Below are 16,703 nucleotides of genomic sequence, written 5' to 3' on the forward strand. Positions count from 1 at the left end.
ACATACATGGCAACAACAAAGTCATTGTGCTGGGCCCCCTATGGCTCCAGGACTTTGGACCTCATTTTAGAATGTGCCCACAGAAAACCAAACCAAAACCAAAACCATGTGGTACACTTCTAAAGACGAACTTCTCCCATAGTGCCCTGAGCCTTTGCAACATTGGGCGGGGCATGGGGGGCAATCTCTTGTTTGAAATCTTGAGGGATTTTTTTTTGACGGAATTGTTGATTCTGTGTTGACTCCTTGACTACAAGATCATGAACTCTCTTGGTCATTACAAATCAACATCTATAGAATCGTCTCTTTCACCAACATCAAGGAAAAGGGAACTTGAGTTTTTGAAATAAAGCCTCTGGAGAAAACCAGTATGCGTACCGCACGGATTATGCCGTTCATAATGCATTTTTAGATGAAGTTAATATTTTATGGTCTATTAATAATATATGTGTTTGGGGAAATGCATATATTCTATAGAAGGAAGAGAAAGTTATAAACTGTGAATCTCACATCTTTGGATCGCAGCGCAGTTGTGTGACCTATATTGGACGAAAACTTGCCATTATTTTGTATCGAGAATAAAGTTTCTTCATTGATGTAAACTGGAAGGTTCAGAATTCAGAAGTTTGTTATTGCTTCTGGCTGAGATTGCTGCTGACAGCACCCCTGCCCCCTCCTTACCCATCACGCACTTCGGCCACGGCTCTGAGAACCGCCAATGCCAAAATGGCGGCTTTGAAGCCTCAAGCTGGGGCATGGGAATGGCCCTTACTATGTGAATACGTAACAACTCATCTCACCTCAGAATGTGATTTCAACCTAAAGATGATTTTTGTTCAGAACTGGAAAGCCTCTGTCTCTCCCATTACCTTTGAGTTTGAAGAGTCGAGTTACGCAATGTTCACTTTCCCAGATGGAGCGAGACACGAAAGGAAGACAAGCGAGAAGCAGCTGGTGGGGCCCAGATGTAATGAAAACCCAGCTGGTGGCATGAAATGAGAACATCCTGACACCGGTGGGTGCCCGGCTCCCTGCCAGGTGCTGAGGAGGAGAAGCACCACATCACGCCTGCCCCCAGGGGGCTCTCAGTCTAGCTGAATCATCACAGGATTCCATTATTCCCACGTCCCGATGAACCTACTTAATTCCTTATTCGGCAGCCCTGACATCTCGCCACTAAGGATGCAAGTATCCAAGGCAAATATTTTCTCATTTTATTTCCCTGAAGTCTTGAGGTATCCTCGTCCATATGTTAAGTCTGATGGAGTTCAGAACACGCAGTCCCCAAATATGGCACGTTACCATGTTTTAAGCATATGTGAAACTGAAGGAATTTGAGAAATGCAGGTGCAGGGAAGACTCCCTCAACTGCTTTCTCCCTGAAGAAATTGTAAGATTTCGTGTGAGAGGTGCTTCCCTGTACTCAGAGGAAAGGAACTTCCTTATTTCCGGAGAAAAGGGACACCGAGGGGACCACAGGTGAGCAGGCTTTCCTAAGTTTCCTGCCCTTTGCTCATACCTGGTCCTACCAGGTTTTCCCATGACTGTCCAATCTTCACCAGAGTTAGTGTAAAAACACGTTAGGGGCGTGTGGGTGGCTCAGTGGGTTAAGCGTCTGCCTTCGGCTCCGGTCATGATCTCAGGGTCCTGGGATCGGGTCCTGCATTGGGCTCTTGGCTCAGCAGGGAGCCTGCTTCCCCCCCTCTCTGTCTGCCTGCCTCTCTGCCTACTTGTGATCTGTCAAATAAATAAATAAAATATTTTTTAAAAAACATGTTAAACATTTCTTAAAGCGTTCATTTCTCTTTAAAAAAAGATTTTATTTGTCAGAGAGAGAGTGTGTGTGTGCATGAGCAGGGGGCATGGCAGACAGAGAGAGAACCAGGGTCCCTGCCAATCCCAGGCCCCTGGGATCATGACCTGAGCCAAAGGCAGATGCTTAGCTGACTGAACCACCCAGATGCCCCTTTAAGTGTTCATTTCTTAATGACAGCTCATGTCACAGAAAATTTATATCAACAGGTGAGCCTGCTTGTCTCCTGTGAATCTGTTTTTGTTGATTTTTCACACCCAGCCAGGGACCCTAGGAGAGTCAAAGACAAGTTTTTCCTCCAGGCGGCAGGAAATTCAGGGATGCTCCTCTTTCCACTCCAAGCCCCTGAGGACCAGAGGGGCCGTAGGGTCTGTTGTCCCTTGCTTCTCAAAGTACAACCTTCTCACTGTGCTGAATGGGGTTCTAGTACTTTAAAAGAAATTTCAGGGACACATCAAGTACCCTAAACATGTCAATTTCTTCATCTGACGCCCAGCTGATCTGTTTCAGAGCTGAAGGAAACACTGAGAGGCTGCAGACCTTTACTGAGAGAAGTTAGTCTGTCTCAAGATGGTACTGAAGCAGTTTTCAAGAATGATTCTGAAACAATACTATTCTGTTCTTATCTTAGAAGCTCTAATCCCCCCTTATGCTCATACATCGCAGCTCTAGCTCTTATGAAAAGAAAGCCAGTCCAGAGCCTACCTTCCACCTGCGTGCACTATTCTGAGGGAAATGAATATGACATGGGCATGACTTGTAAATGTCCAGACTTTCTGACTTCAAAACAAACAACAAAGGGAATATCTCAGAAAATGAAAGAGACCATTGAACAGCTCTGAGCCTTAAACCTCAGTTTCCTGATGTCTTCCATGAGACAGTGGCCTTGAAGCCAAGCTTTGTGGGGGAGGAGGAAGTAATGTTCTAAATTCCTTGAGTTTCATGAGTCTATCAAGCACTCTGCAGAAGGAGCTAGATCCTAGGGATAATATGCCAGGGACAGAGAGAATCCAGGAGACGACCCAGGGGAGAAATCTATTTCCTCCAGGTGGCCCAGAGGGAAGTCATTAAGTTCAGAGAGTGCATGGGCTGTAGACACAACCCATGTGGGGTGTCATGGTCCAGAGGCTTGGAAGTCCAAGATTGAGGTGCCAGCAATCTACGTTTCATTCTGAGGTCTACACTCTTGGCTTGTAGACAGCTACTGGCTTTGTTGTGTGCTCACGTGACCTCTTTATGCATTTTAAGGAGCCTCAGACTCACGGCATGATCTCAGAGCCGTGACCTCATGACCTCACTTGGCCTTAATGACATCCTTGGAGGTGCCACCTCCAAACACATGAATCTGTGGGGAACACAAACACCTTATCTATAACAGGACCTTTCCTCGAGGACCCTGGAAGCAGGTATGCAAACGGTCTTACTCCTCCCTGACCTTGTCTCATGTCTACAGATGAGACCTGAAATGCACAAATCGATAAATTTGCATTCATTTTTTATTAATTTGTCCTTTATTTCATGCCTTAGCTGAGGGCCTCGGTCAGAGAGAGGAAAAGTTTCTCCATGCCTACAGTATACAGCACGTGGCAAGCATGTGGCATGTGACCAGCACTCAAGACAAACACAAAACCCTAAGCCTTTATTTTTAGAGACATTCGAACAGGGTCCTGGGCTCAGCAGGTCTCTGTCCGGGCTTCTCTTCTGGTCTGTTTTTGACCCATCCATCAGAAACCATTTCATCCATCGGGGGGATGGGAAGTGGGGGAGATCTTACTCAATCACCAGCTGAGAATTAGGGTCAAAACACCCGAATCTGAAAAAAGGCTTCATTGTATTTCCCCCAATTTGAGCCGATTTCACGTCTCAAACTAACCAACATCCACACATCCCAGTCGCCCATGCGAAAATATTCACTGTCCATTGGAGAGACAGAGGCATGGCCTTGCTAATGAAACGTCACAGGCCACCAAAGTCCCGGAAAACTATCCTGAATCATTTTGTCATTTTGATTTAACAAACGTTTCAGCCAAGCGAGCAAGACTTGGAATTATAATTATGTCGGCATATAATAATTAAATCTGCCTAACCAGCCTTCACTGCATACTTTTCAAAAAACAAGCACAAAAAATTCTGTACGTGCGCTCACTAGATTTCAATGTTAAGGACATAATTGGCAACACGTAACCGTTAAGTGGCTTGTCGTCACTAATTCCTCTGGTATCCATGGCGTAATATCAGTCGCAAGAAGCCACAATGGATACAACACACGCCGTGGGTTTGCTTCCTTACCAATCGGCAGCAGTGAAAAGATTTATAATTTCCCTCTCCCTGACATCAGTGGGCCAGTAAGCAGGCAGCCTTGTTGGCTCTGATGAAAGGATATTACACATCGAATGTACTTAACGCGGGTGACGGTTGTAATATCTTTTCCCTGATGTCATTCCAGCTGTTGCCCTGTTTCAGGCAGGTCAGCAAAGTAAAGACACTGAACAAAGGAATCAGGCTCTGCCCGTCATCAACAGGACGCTTTTCCTGTGCCTCTCACTCTTGGTGCTGCTTCATTAAAAAGATTGAAAGAAATTCATGATTGTTTTTTCTCAGCTGCCATTTGGACCATAAACTGCATTCTCTTCCTCTGTAGGCTTGGATAAGAATAAAGCAGCATTTTGAAGATCGTAGAGGCAAGTAAAGGCTCTCCCCTCCCTCCCCGGCTTCAAGCTCCTGACGTGCTAAGATCAGAGAGAGGGGCCACCACTTGGAGTCACGGTTTGGCTGCAGCCTGGCTGGGACCAGCAGCATTCAGCATGAGGACTCGAGAAACTTCTAGAGACGTGAGAAAAATTGGACGTTTTTTCAATGCCTCCTCCCCAACACACACCCTAGACAACTACCTCAGACAGTCTCTTGGGGTCTCTGGATCAGAACTGTGCCTGAGGCAGCAGACGGACTTGAAAAAAAAAAAAAAAAACCCTCGATTCTCGGGGAGACCTGCCAAAGTTGTTGCTAGGTTCCATGTGGAGAAAACATTTGCGTCAAGGAGCAGCCCGACTTCGAGGAGAAAGGGGGCCCCTCGTGGAATCCCAGAGTTTTCTGACAGCCTGCTCTCCCGATGAGTGGGGAGACGTCCTGGCAGCTTGCGACAGACAGACAAGGAGAAAACCCTGGAGAGAGGGCCACAGCATGTGAGTCCCTGGTGTGGGCCGGTTCAGCTTGGGGCCAGTACCTTCCCCAAGGCTGCCATTCAGCATGGCCCTCGTGGGCACCTCTCAAGTGTGCATGAAAAAGCACAGAATCCAAGCAACTGCTGATAGACTCATTTTAATCACATCACAGATCATTTCCTTCACGTTTAATGTGCATGGCAGCACTTGCACATAAAGCCACCGTGAGTCATTTCTGTACCTCGTTCTTACTCCCTTAACCCAGAAGGCCTGGGTCCCCACTGCCGGATGGCCTCTCACAGGCCGGTCACAGCATCTCGTCCTTCTGCATCTGGCCTGCCTCCTACTCAGACCGCTGGTCATCTGAGAGGCAGAGACCAGGTCCACAGCGTACAGTCTCTACGCCAGGCGTTGAAACGGGAGAACTTCCTAAGCAACGGCATTTCAACCGCTCTCCAGCAACTGGTATTTCACAAATAGTTCTTTCAAAGAGCCTCGTTTCATGTGAGCAAGCATTTGCTGACTCACTCAGGGAGCACACAGCTTCCAGGAAGTTTGGTTGGCAATCCGTGCTGGCTAAGAAAACCGAGGCAATTGTTTTTCCATTATTCCATTACCAGCTGGCAGAGAGGATGAATACCAAAATAGGAATTTCTCCTTTGACATGAAGTCATGGAGACCACAGCGAGACAGGCCGGTCCTGTTACCGGCTGCCCATCTCAAATGATTTCAAATGTTGCTCGGTCTGAGCTCTCAAGCGGCCAAGGCAAATCCGCAATGTCCGCTCTCCGCTCCTGTCCCTGGAGAGTCGTTCCAACACTCAAACCCACTCCGATGAGAACTCGGCTCCCCAGTGAATTTGATTATTAAAGTTACAAAAGTAGATTCTACTCAGAATTTCAAAATCATTGAAGTCTTTCCTGAAGTCTGATTTTAAGAGAATCCAGCAACTGGGCCACCACTTCCTGAGAGAAATATAAAGGATGGCTGCTACATTTCAAGCCTTTTCTTCCATATTTATTATAACACTATTGTATTTCTATTATAACCTTATTAAAAGATAAAAGAAATGCTGGGCATCTAAAGTCACTCATCAGCATTAAGACTTGGCATCTGCTTTGCAAAGGGGGTAAGCTCGTCGTGGGCAACTTTGGGAAGGTGACTACATCCAGGAATTCTGAGATATTTAGTTGATAGGTGACATAAACCCACTTCTTAGAAAGCGTCACAGAACAGTCTAGAAGTGCTTGGGCCCTGAATTTAAATTATTGTTTAGGAACAGCTTTGAAACTCTCTGAAGATAGTGAAGAAAAAATAAGAAAATGTGTGGCAGGATCTTTACCTGAGAAAGACTAGCCTGAACGCATATCATAGATTCAACTTAAACAATTTAAGAGCGCATGAAAAATCTGAATAGAAATTCAGCATACCATCTTGGAAGCTCAAGAAAGCTGGGATTAACCTTCAGGGTAAAAGCATAAACCACAGTTGAATTGGTTTCTAAGAGGGAGAAGACCTCGAGAGCAAAACGACGTTTGCAGAGCATCCTGCTTGTAGGACAGATTTTTCTGCGGCAACATCCACAGGGTCAATGGTCTTTTTGGCGCGTGTTCTCAGTGCCGAGCTGAGGGATGATGGGAATGGACAACTCACGGCCCCTGGGCCCAGGGGCTCCCGAAGACACTTCAGCCTCCACTCCTGCGTCTGTGTGAGAGGAAACACTCTGGTGTGCTTGCTTTGGGCCAGGCACACTTCCAAACACCAGATTCACACGGATGATTCCATTCCCATAGCAACCTTGGGAGGAGGGGCTAGAATGGTCTCCCTTTTACAGCTGAGGGAATGGGGACAAGGCGAAGGAGCTGGCTGGGCCAGTGTTGGGTGGTATGATCTTGCCCTAGCAAAGCTGCCCTTCTTGCCCCCTCTGTTGAAACAGATCCAGGCCCCCAAATGTGTTCCCTCTGCTTGCTGGCACAAGGCTACGCTCTGCTGATAGACGGAACAGACACAGCGGGATGGAGGGCACTTCTTCCTAGGTCTGGGACAGTTTGCTCAGCAGGCTCCTATGGGTTGGGGGCGCCCCTTCGCCCCCTCGGGTGGTACTGCAGCAAAATAATGTGCCCCCGCCCAAAGCATCCTAGAGACCTGGCTTCCAGCAAATTCCAGAGGGTGGGTTTTCAATGAGACCACAGGAACACTGGTCCCCTGCTGAGCCACAACTGTTCCCTCTCCATCCTGTGGGATCTTGGCTCCCGGGACGCTCCCCACGTGCTGCTCCGTGCTGCCCACACCCGCTTGCTTTCGAGTTCCCTCTCCTTCTCGCTAGCCAATCCCTCATTGCGCACTCCCGGTATGGTAAATAATTACGTACATCACACTTCCCCGGGCAAGTTACTGTGCGGCTTCTCTCTCCTGATTGGATCCAGACCGATACCCTTGCCTTCCGGGCACAGACTTGGGAGCAATGCGGCCAAGACTGGGATCTGGAGTCTGCAGGGGACCACGTTGTCCATCATCACCGGCTGGCAGGGTCTGAGACCATGTGCCCCAAGGGCACGGCACTGACTCATCCTGGAGGACAGGGCCGCGGGGAAGGTGTCAGGAGAGAACCCGCAGGCTGAGTTTTCAAACGGTTTTTCGGTAGACACATAAACAAAAGGTGTTCCAGAAAAGGGATGGCGTCTGCAACACTGGAAGGAGGGAAGGTGAGTGACAGCCTCGGGGTGGGGACAGAGGTGTCAACAGGGTTCTGCTGAACCCCCCCAAACCTCCTTCTCATTCTGGGGTGATTCCTAGTGAGCGGGAGGCCTTCGGGATCCTAAACCTTGCCCTTCCGTTTCCCTGCTTCTCTCACGCCTGCTCCCCGGGGCATCGGGGCGCACAGGGCTCTGGACCTGGATGTTGTGGTGGTGAGGAGGTGGCCAAAGAGGGTTCCGAGGCCCCGCTGGGCCGGGACGGCATTCCGTTATCCACAGCAGCTGCCTTAGTCACGGCGCGGAACACAGAGCAGAGCGAAACTTCCATTTTTGTCATAATTGCATTTATTTCCATTTTTGATAAAAACTAGTTAGCTCTTTGCTCCGCAAACCCACACTGATAAACACTGAACGTCATCAGAGTTGGAAGAGCACATGGCTGAGCGGGAGCCCCGGCCACGTTCAGCCGCACGGCTTTTGGCTTGGGAGGAGGGGCTTTGCAGAAAACACAGGGTCGCCTGTAGTTTTTTTGTTGCCACCAACCCTGCCCTCACAGCTTCTGTGGACATAGACCCTTTTTCTAAATGAAGAGAAGCCCTCAGAGCGGGGTGGGGTCGTGAGGACGGCTCTCCCTACTCTGGTCGCGGACACACAGACTGAACGCTCCCTCGTTCCTGCCCAAGTGCCCACCTTCTTCCAAGGTCAGCTTCTAGCATCCCTTGGCCCACACATCCAAAGGGTTTTTGAACATACTGGGTGCTGACCCAAAGTCTGGAGTTTGCAGAACTGGCAGAAGTTGGGATTAATACTTAAAAAGTGGCAGATGTGCGTCCCAAAACTCTGACGAATGAAAATAACCCCCTGGGATCTGGGCCCATGTGAACGTATTAGGCCATTTTTCTGCCTCGGGGGAAATGGTGGCAGCAGGTGGGGGAATCAGAAGCAAAAGGTAAATTCCAAAGTGGAAAACTGAGAGGACTAGACCTAGTGATTTACGTCGTGTGGGTCACCCCTCCATGGCTTGCTGGCCCATTTCCTCAAGGGTTACTGTGTCGGTGTGGTTTGTGAAGCAATTCAGGAGCTGTGTTTTCCTTTACAAAACAAAAACAAAAAATGAAAAAAAAAACAAAAACAAATCAAAAGTAAAGAAAGTGTTTCATATCATGAAGATAGCGGTAAGTTTAATGGTGAACCCAGTGTTTGAAGCCATCTCAGGTCCCGGGAGTGGGTCAGCTGCGCAGCCTGTGTTTAGACAGCGTTCCTTTGAAGGAGCTGGTCCAGTAATTGCTAGGGAGGCAGGAGACAGACACGTCAAGGTCAGGTTCAGCATCTGCGTGCCACACACACGTCACACCTGCTGGCGGCCAAGCCATTACCTTTTTGAAGACTTCAGCACGGAGTCTGTTACTCTGTAAGATCACTCTTTTCTTTTGTTCTTCTTTTTTCTTTTTCACTTCCGGCAAGTTATTATAGATTCTGAAACAGATTCAGAAAACACTCTGAAGGGGAGCGAGACAGCGGGTGCCTGGGGTGGGTCTGTGTCCTGTCTTGTCAGCAGGCTCTTCCATTTCAAAGACAAGAGCAGCCGCAGACGGGTCATCCCAGATCGGTGAGACGCGAGACCCAGGGCTGCCTGACAGTCTCCAGGATGGGCCGCCGAGGCTGGGATGGCGCCAACAGTCAGGGGTCCCCTCCCTGCCCCAGAGCAAAGCTCAGAGGCCAGTTGTCTACTGGGTGGGCACTTCCCTGCCCCTCCATTCTGGGAGATAAATTAATGACTTGCTCACATCAAGTGGGAGATTCCAAACCTACTGCTTTCCCACTCTGTAAACTTGCCCAGACGCCTTTTTGCTACATGTTTTTTTAAGCCTTCCTACGACTTAGAAAAAGAGCAGCGAATAAATGGAGGAAGTAGCAGGAACTCTACCGGGATAACACACGTGTAAATGTGTGTTTCCCTCTTAACCTGTTGCCTTCCTAATTAAACTGCTTCCAGATACATCTCAGATGTAAGTATCACGGTCTTGTCCCAGTGTAAAACTAGGAGTTTCCACATAACAAGCAGGGCCCAAGAAAGAGACCTTCTTCTGGATTCTTCTTTCCTGCCTCTTAATAGAAACTGTTTGTGTCCAGATGCCGAAGGATATTTCTGCAGAGTCCACAGACACAGTGGAGGAACAGTAGCCTGAGCCGTCAGGTTGCTGTATACATGGCCTGTGGGTAAACACCTTTTTTTTTTTTTTTCACTTTTTCCCACATCCGAAAGCCAGAAAAAATTGGTTTAATAGGTTCTACTTTTAAAATAATAATTAACAAAGTATAAAAATATAAATGACATTGTTAGCAGGTGATGTTATCTTGGTTACTGAGCATGAGGCTAATCCCCAGGCATAAATGTTGTCAACCCTCACAGCAGCCAGAAGAGGCACATAGTGTCCTCTACAATGTGACTGAGGAGTGCGAGGCCCAGCGAGGTCAGGAGGCTCTTGCAAAGTCCCCAGGCTGACTCATGGTGGGCTGGGGTTTGAACCGTGGACTCTCAACGCAACACGTCCCCCTAACCCCATAGTATAAAGTGTCTGGGAGATACTTGTTCCATCGGTATGGTTTGAATGAATCCATGAACACAGACTTGCCATATCTAGGAACTATTCCGGGAAGGGCCAGGGAGAGGACCACAGGGAATCAGCAAGAGAGCTGAATGTCCCAAAGCTCCACAGTGGAAATCCCCAGATGCACAGAGACCATCTTCCTGACACTGACCGTCTGAACTATATACGGGCAGTTTAAGATAAAAATTCCCAGGTCTCACTCTCGGAGCTCCTGATGTGGTATTTTGTTATAAGGGCTTCCTAAATAAATTAGGATACATCGCACAGCAAATAGTTAAAACCAATGAGGAAAATGGTCTATTATCTGTATCTTTCATGCGATAAAAGTAAGCTACAGAAAAATAATATATATAGTATGATCCCATTTATGATTAACAAATAGATAACTGCTGAGGTACAGGTGTAAGTCTATCTTCAGGCAGACAGAAGGTCCTGGAAGGATGCACAGAAGGCTAAGTACTGTGGGTCTCTGGAGAAAGGACTGGGCCCAGGGAAATGTGGGGGAGGGAAGGCCGTCGGCTAGGAGGGCCTTTAGCCTGATCTCTGCTGTTTGAGTATTTAAAATGAAAATGTGATTCAACCATACAACTAATAACAAAGAATACGGAAGAATGCACAGGGAAAATTCAGCTGAAATTTTTTGCTAAATTGAAAAAGGAATACTTCAGGCATGAGGGACACACAACCCTGCACATCTCAAACAGCAAGTCTGAAAACCCAGTGGCCCCTCAGAATTCCCAGTTAAAATGCCATGAATCAGATCAGTAATGGGATGCTCCCCTTCTCACTTCCACTCTTGGACTTACAAAGAGGCTCCTTGCCCATGATCAAAGTTGGCCAATTATCATGGAAACGATCCTAAAAGCAGAGATCTTTGTGCCTGGACTGTGGAGAAACATATTCTTATTTCAGTGGCTTCTCTAAGGGCTCTATCAATTGGGTTTAATTATTACCGTTCTTCCCAGTGCTAGATACTTTATTATAAACTAATGACATTTTCTTGCATGAACTTGGCCAACATTGCTGAGTTATTACCTTCTGGTTAGGAGGCCAGGGCTCAGAAAGAATGGCCGCCTTTGTGTGATCAGGTGGGTGAGAATTAGTCGGAGTCGAGAATAGCAACCAGCCAGGCAGAACAGGGAGAGTCTGTGGGCAGCGAGGCCGCCAAGCCCTGCCGGGGATGGAGCGTCAGGAAGGCCAGCATGTGGCCCTCTGTGGCTTTGCTGGCTCCCACATGCCATGGGCTTCCAAGTTTGGAGTTGTTCCTATAGGCTCTGCCACTGGCAGGGCCCTCAGGAGAAACCATCTCGCTCCTCCTCATAAAATCACCTTCAAAGGTGCACAGTGACAAGGAGCACCTGCCCACAGAGAAGATGAGAATGTGCAGAAGCTTTCCCATTACGAGTCTGGGGATCTCTTAGAGACCAATTACTGGGTCGGCTCAGAATCCAAGACCTGCCACTTTCCTAACGCTTTTCCAAGAATGGCATTAACATTCAGAGGTGCAACTGAACAACTTCTTTTAGCCAGCGTTCCACATTCACAGCCAAGAGGACCTCAGACATTAAAGGTGGACCTGGGAATAATGACCCCTCTGGACGGCGCCTGGATGCAGCAGCCACCCCCCCCCAACATTTTTCGACCTCACACAATAACCAAGTACCTTTTAGATCGCATGTGCATCTCCTTCTCTGAAATGTATCTTTCTTTGGGTTTGAACAAGTTATCTGGAATGAAATAGAAAGAGGATTAATTTGGGAAGGTCTGGATATTATGCATTTCTAGAGAAACATTGTAGCAGACTTTGTACACATTTTGTTATTGATCCTTAGTCTAAGGCCCAACCTGCCACTGACGATGCAGGACTCAGTAGACACTCATACATCAGAAACGCTTATATTGAAACTGACAACCAAGATTGGTCTATTACAGGTCTAAGCACAGGCAAGAGGTACAAGGTTGACATCTAACACTTTGCAGACAGTGACTCTTCTGCATGCTTCAGGCAGCAACTGTCATCATGTGCAGAGGGCAGTGACCAAACTCTGCTTCACGGTCACCGTGGGTGCAGGTCCCTGGGTGTCAGGTGGAAGATCTCCCCACGAGACTTCTGGTGCTCCTGAGTATAAGGAAATCTCCCAGCTATCACGAGAGCATTTTGAGAGCAGGAGTTGATGTTCATAACTGGGACCCTCCATCAGGGACCCTCAACCTCCACATCCATTCTCATGGGGGACCAGCCCTATCCAAATCAGAAAATGCAATGGACAGCAACACAGGACTAATGTCTGTCCTGTATCCCTTGAGAGTACAGCATGACTGAAAATCACTATGAGTCTGGAACGTTTTCCAGTGAAAGGACACATTAGTAACCACAATGATGTTTACAGATGGCACACTCAGAAATAATGTGTTTTTTAAAAAAAAAAATAGTGTATATCCTTTTGTAATAATTCAAATTCCCTCATGGCTCTTGGCCCTATAAGACCAGCCAAGAGTCTGTCACACAAAAAAGCTCTTGGGGCTACATGTCACATGGAGTACGTCTGAGAAGCTGCCACACTTTCTGGAACACCTGGACAGTGACCAGTTCACCTCCTCCATGCACATAAGCAGACAGACAAGCCAGCACCCTAGCGAAGCATCACAGAGTTGACATGGGCTCCTTGTGATCCGCAGTGAAGACCCCATGTACTTCCATTAATCTCTCCACGTCAGCATGTGCCCTCACTCAGCACTCCAGCAGAGCCCCACAAGGCTTCTCAGGCTTGCAGAATTATCCACGAATATGCACAAAGGTGGGGGAGAGACAGGGATAAAACATACTTCTCCCCTCTGGAGAAACAAAACACAGCTACCGATTTACACACTGGAAACATCACAACAGCTGACTTGTATTCTGTCTAGTTATTTAACATAAAAGAAAAAAATGGGACCATTACTTAACTTCAAAGACCAGATTCAAAGGAGAAATAAGAGAGAGGACATAAAAAAAAAAAAAAAATCAATGGAATTTTCCCAGCTCAGGGGAAATGTCCTCAGTGTTTGGAAAGGCAGGAGAGAAAGGAGTAGTCAACACCACCGTGAAGATTTCCAAGATGCCTCCCAGTGCCCACCCTTGGCTTTCACTCCCACTAGGGCCAGCCCAGCGTGGAGAGCCTCAGAAACATCTTGATGACTTTCCCAAAGAAACAGGATGCCGCCTTCAGGCAGCCAGGTCTTGGGGAAGCACTTCTGTGACTGCCTGAAGACTCCTACTCAGGCAAGAAGAAGGAACCTTTATAAAAAAAAAAAAAAAAAATATATATATATATATATATATATCAGATTCAAGTCTGCCCTCAAAATCAGGGCACCACCAACCCAGAGTGCTCCAAGGGAATAAAAATGTTACAAATATAGTTTGTAACACTTAAGAAATATATTTGTAACATTTTAAAACTCTTAATCCAATTGTATGTTGTCTACTTTGGGACATTAGATTTTTTTTTTTAAGATTATTTCTTTTTTTTTTTTTTAAGATTTTATTTATTTATTTGACAGAGAGAGATCACAAGTAGGCAGAGAGGCAGGTAGAGAGAGAGAGAGGAGGATGCAGGCTCCCTGCCGAGCAGAGAGCCCGATGTAGGACTCGATCCCAGGACCCTGAGACCATGACCCAAGCCGAAGGCAGCGGCTTAACCCACTGAGCCACCCAGGCACCCCTAAGATTATTTCTTTAGAGCCCCTGATACTGCAATGAAGCTTTGGTTTTATTTCCAAGAGGAAACAAAAGCAAATGCAAGCTCCTTGGCACCTCCACTGTTTTGTTTTCTGAATTCTTCGTGGCCTGCTGGGCCTCAGCAGAAATTTAAATTCGGGGCGCAGCAGCCCGTATTAGGTGCCAAACAAGCTGGTCCGCATGCAAGAGGCCAGGTCCTCCCTCCACAGCTGGTGGGCTCCACCCACACTCGCAGAAAGTGTTTGCTCCCTGGTGGCTGGCTTCCAGTTTTGGTACCAGCACCAAACCTATCTGATGAGTAGTGAGACCTTTCTGGCGAGGAGGAAAGAGAGACAGTGGTTTTACCCTCCTGGAGGAAATTGTCTGAAGTAAAGCAGTGTCTTGCCAATGGTGCCCAACCTCCTCAGAGCACACGGAACCCTATCTGGCACTTAAGGGGAGGGAATGGCATGGGTGGGGAGGGAATGGCATGTCAGACCTGAGAGGTCTGTGTTACTACTTAGAACAATACTCCTGGCATCTGTGGGATGTTTCCCTACACGATCTTCATACCAACCTTGGGACATGTGCATGATTTGTTTGCATTTTAAGATTGAGGAAACTTGAGCTCGAAGGGCTGTTTCCTGTTCAGGCTCCCTAAATGAAAGAGTGAGTGGAAGAGCTGGGTTTCAGCATGAGTTAGTCCAGCCCCGTCCACACACACCCTTCACCTCAGAACACGGCCCCTCACTCCTTTGCAGAATCTGTATGTGGGGGCCCTGACGGGCATCCGTCCACTTCCCAAGAGACCGACCCCCAATTTCTTTCTTTCGTACCCCTTCCTCCTGCGTCTAATGAGCAACTCCTATCTCACCAGAGAATGCTCAGAAGAAAGAAAAGTAGATAAGATCCTGCCACCATGAACTTCGTTACGGGGGGAGGGGAGGTGGGGATCAGATCATTAACAAGCCGGCTACCACGTATCAGGCACGTGTTCTGAAGAAACCGAAACACGGCCACATAGTAAAGGGGGACTGGGAAGGTCGGGAAGGCCCTATGAGGGAGGAGATATTTAAACCACAACCCCAATGACCATGGGACCAGGTGTGGGAGGATCTGGGGGGAGGGGGTGGAGAAGGGAGCCAGCGAGGGCCACGGTGGGTGCAGCATGAGGGAAGGAGGGCACGAGGCACAAAGCGAAGTCAGGCCAGCAGGTGACACCAGATCAAGGACAGCAACGTCCTCCACCCAGGTACGCTTGACAACTGCTTGGGGACCTTGACCGCGATGCACATGTGCGGGCCCCGGAAACGTGACCCAGAATGTCTAGACTACGCTACTGGGCACCAAGACTGGGAACCATCTGAACTGGGTTCTGTAAGCCTGTTTACGGAACTCCGCAAGCCCGTTAAGGAGTTTTCCTTCAGAGCGAGAGAGATGGAGAGCCATGTGGGGGTTTGTTTGTTTGTTTTTAAAGATTATATTTATTTATTTGACAGAGAAAGAGAGAGAGATCATAAGTAGGCAGAGAGGCAGGCAGAGAAAGAGGGGGAAGCAGGCTCCCTGCTGAGCAGAGAGCTCGATGTGGGGCTCGATCCCAGGACCCTGAGATCATGACCTGAGCTCAAGGCAGAGGCTTTAACCCACTGAGCCACCCAGGTGCCCCCATGTGGGGTTTTAAACAGGAGAGCCGATCTGCATTGCTAAAAGATGACCAGCGGCTGTCCACACACAAACTTGGGTCGAGGAGCTGCACACAGTCCGTAGGGAGGCAGATCAGGCATCGAGGGGGGATCCTAGAGACAGCAGTGTTCAGAGGGCGAAGTGGGGGGACTCCAGCCTCACCGACACTGCCTGTGGGCAAAGCGAGTTGTGGGTTGGAGAGGACCCGGATGACTTCCTGGCAGAGGGAGGAACCATTCACCGATGACTGATAGGCTTTCGCCTCTTCGGTGCTCTGCGGTAGATACACAAAGGTTGCTAAGACGAAGGGCTCAAAGCCCAGGGTGAGAGCCAGATAAGTAAGGCCTTTGGATGCCAGGAGCAACAGTCTGCATGGGGTAGAGGGCTCCTGGGGGAGGGGTCAGCCCTCTGGTGGAGGAGCCAGTGGGTTGGAGGAAGGGTGTCCCTGGGGGGGAAATGCAGCAGGGCCCCTGGGACCTGCCTGCAGCAAAAGATGGTTCTCCAAGCACACACACATGCAACTGGACCCACTGGGGCATCGTTTCAAGGGATGGAAACCATCTTGCATGTGCTTTGTTCAGAAATACAGCAAATTGCACCTGTCAATTCTCTTCAAAGGAAATTCTGCCTTTATGAAATTAAAGTGGTGAGAAAAATATCCAGCCTGCTTCTTGGTCTTTTATGGATTTTCCTTGAAGTGCTGTTATTCCAACTCACTGACAGAGAGCAAAGAGAACCATGGTTGTATTTACCTCTCATTAACATTCAAATAGAGGAGGTTTGGGGTTGGTTTTCAGTGTTTTCAATAAAATTACAGAGGTAAATTGCCCATTTCTGTATTTCTGGAAAATCCTTCCCCCTCTCCCCCACAAATCTGTTGTGTGTCTGGTTCATGATTGTATCCAAGCCATGGGGCCTGTTGATAATTTAATTTGGCAAGGCCAGACGCGCTTAAGCCCTTGCCTGTTTCAAGGTCAGCCAATAACCAGCTACCAAGCCTTTAGGGCCTCTGAGGCTGTCGTGGGTGAGCAGCTGAGC

General features: G+C 48.1%; 1 protein-coding gene across 3 annotated transcripts in view; it reads right to left on the bottom strand.

Annotated features, from left to right (window-relative positions):
• Positions 1 to 7,997: 7,997 nt before the first annotated feature.
• C2H10orf90 (chromosome 2 C10orf90 homolog) overlaps positions 7,998 to 16,703 on the bottom strand; it is a 204,937-nt gene continuing 196,231 nt past the window's right edge. For all 3 annotated transcript variants that reach the window (XM_044240730.1, XM_044240728.1, XM_044240729.1), the window contains 3 exons: positions 11,946 to 12,009; positions 9,047 to 9,146; positions 7,998 to 8,957 (listed from right to left, as the gene is read on the bottom strand). In XM_044240730.1, coding sequence (XP_044096665.1) covers positions 8,919 to 8,957; positions 9,047 to 9,146; positions 11,946 to 12,009 — 203 coding nt within the window. In that variant the 3' untranslated portion in view covers positions 7,998 to 8,918. The remainder of the gene's footprint in view (positions 8,958 to 9,046; positions 9,147 to 11,945; positions 12,010 to 16,703) is intronic.

The sequence above is a fragment of the Neovison vison genome, chromosome 2 (assembly GCF_020171115.1).
Source record: "Neovison vison isolate M4711 chromosome 2, ASM_NN_V1, whole genome shotgun sequence".
NCBI classification, from domain to species: Eukaryota; Metazoa; Chordata; class Mammalia; order Carnivora; family Mustelidae; genus Neogale; species Neogale vison.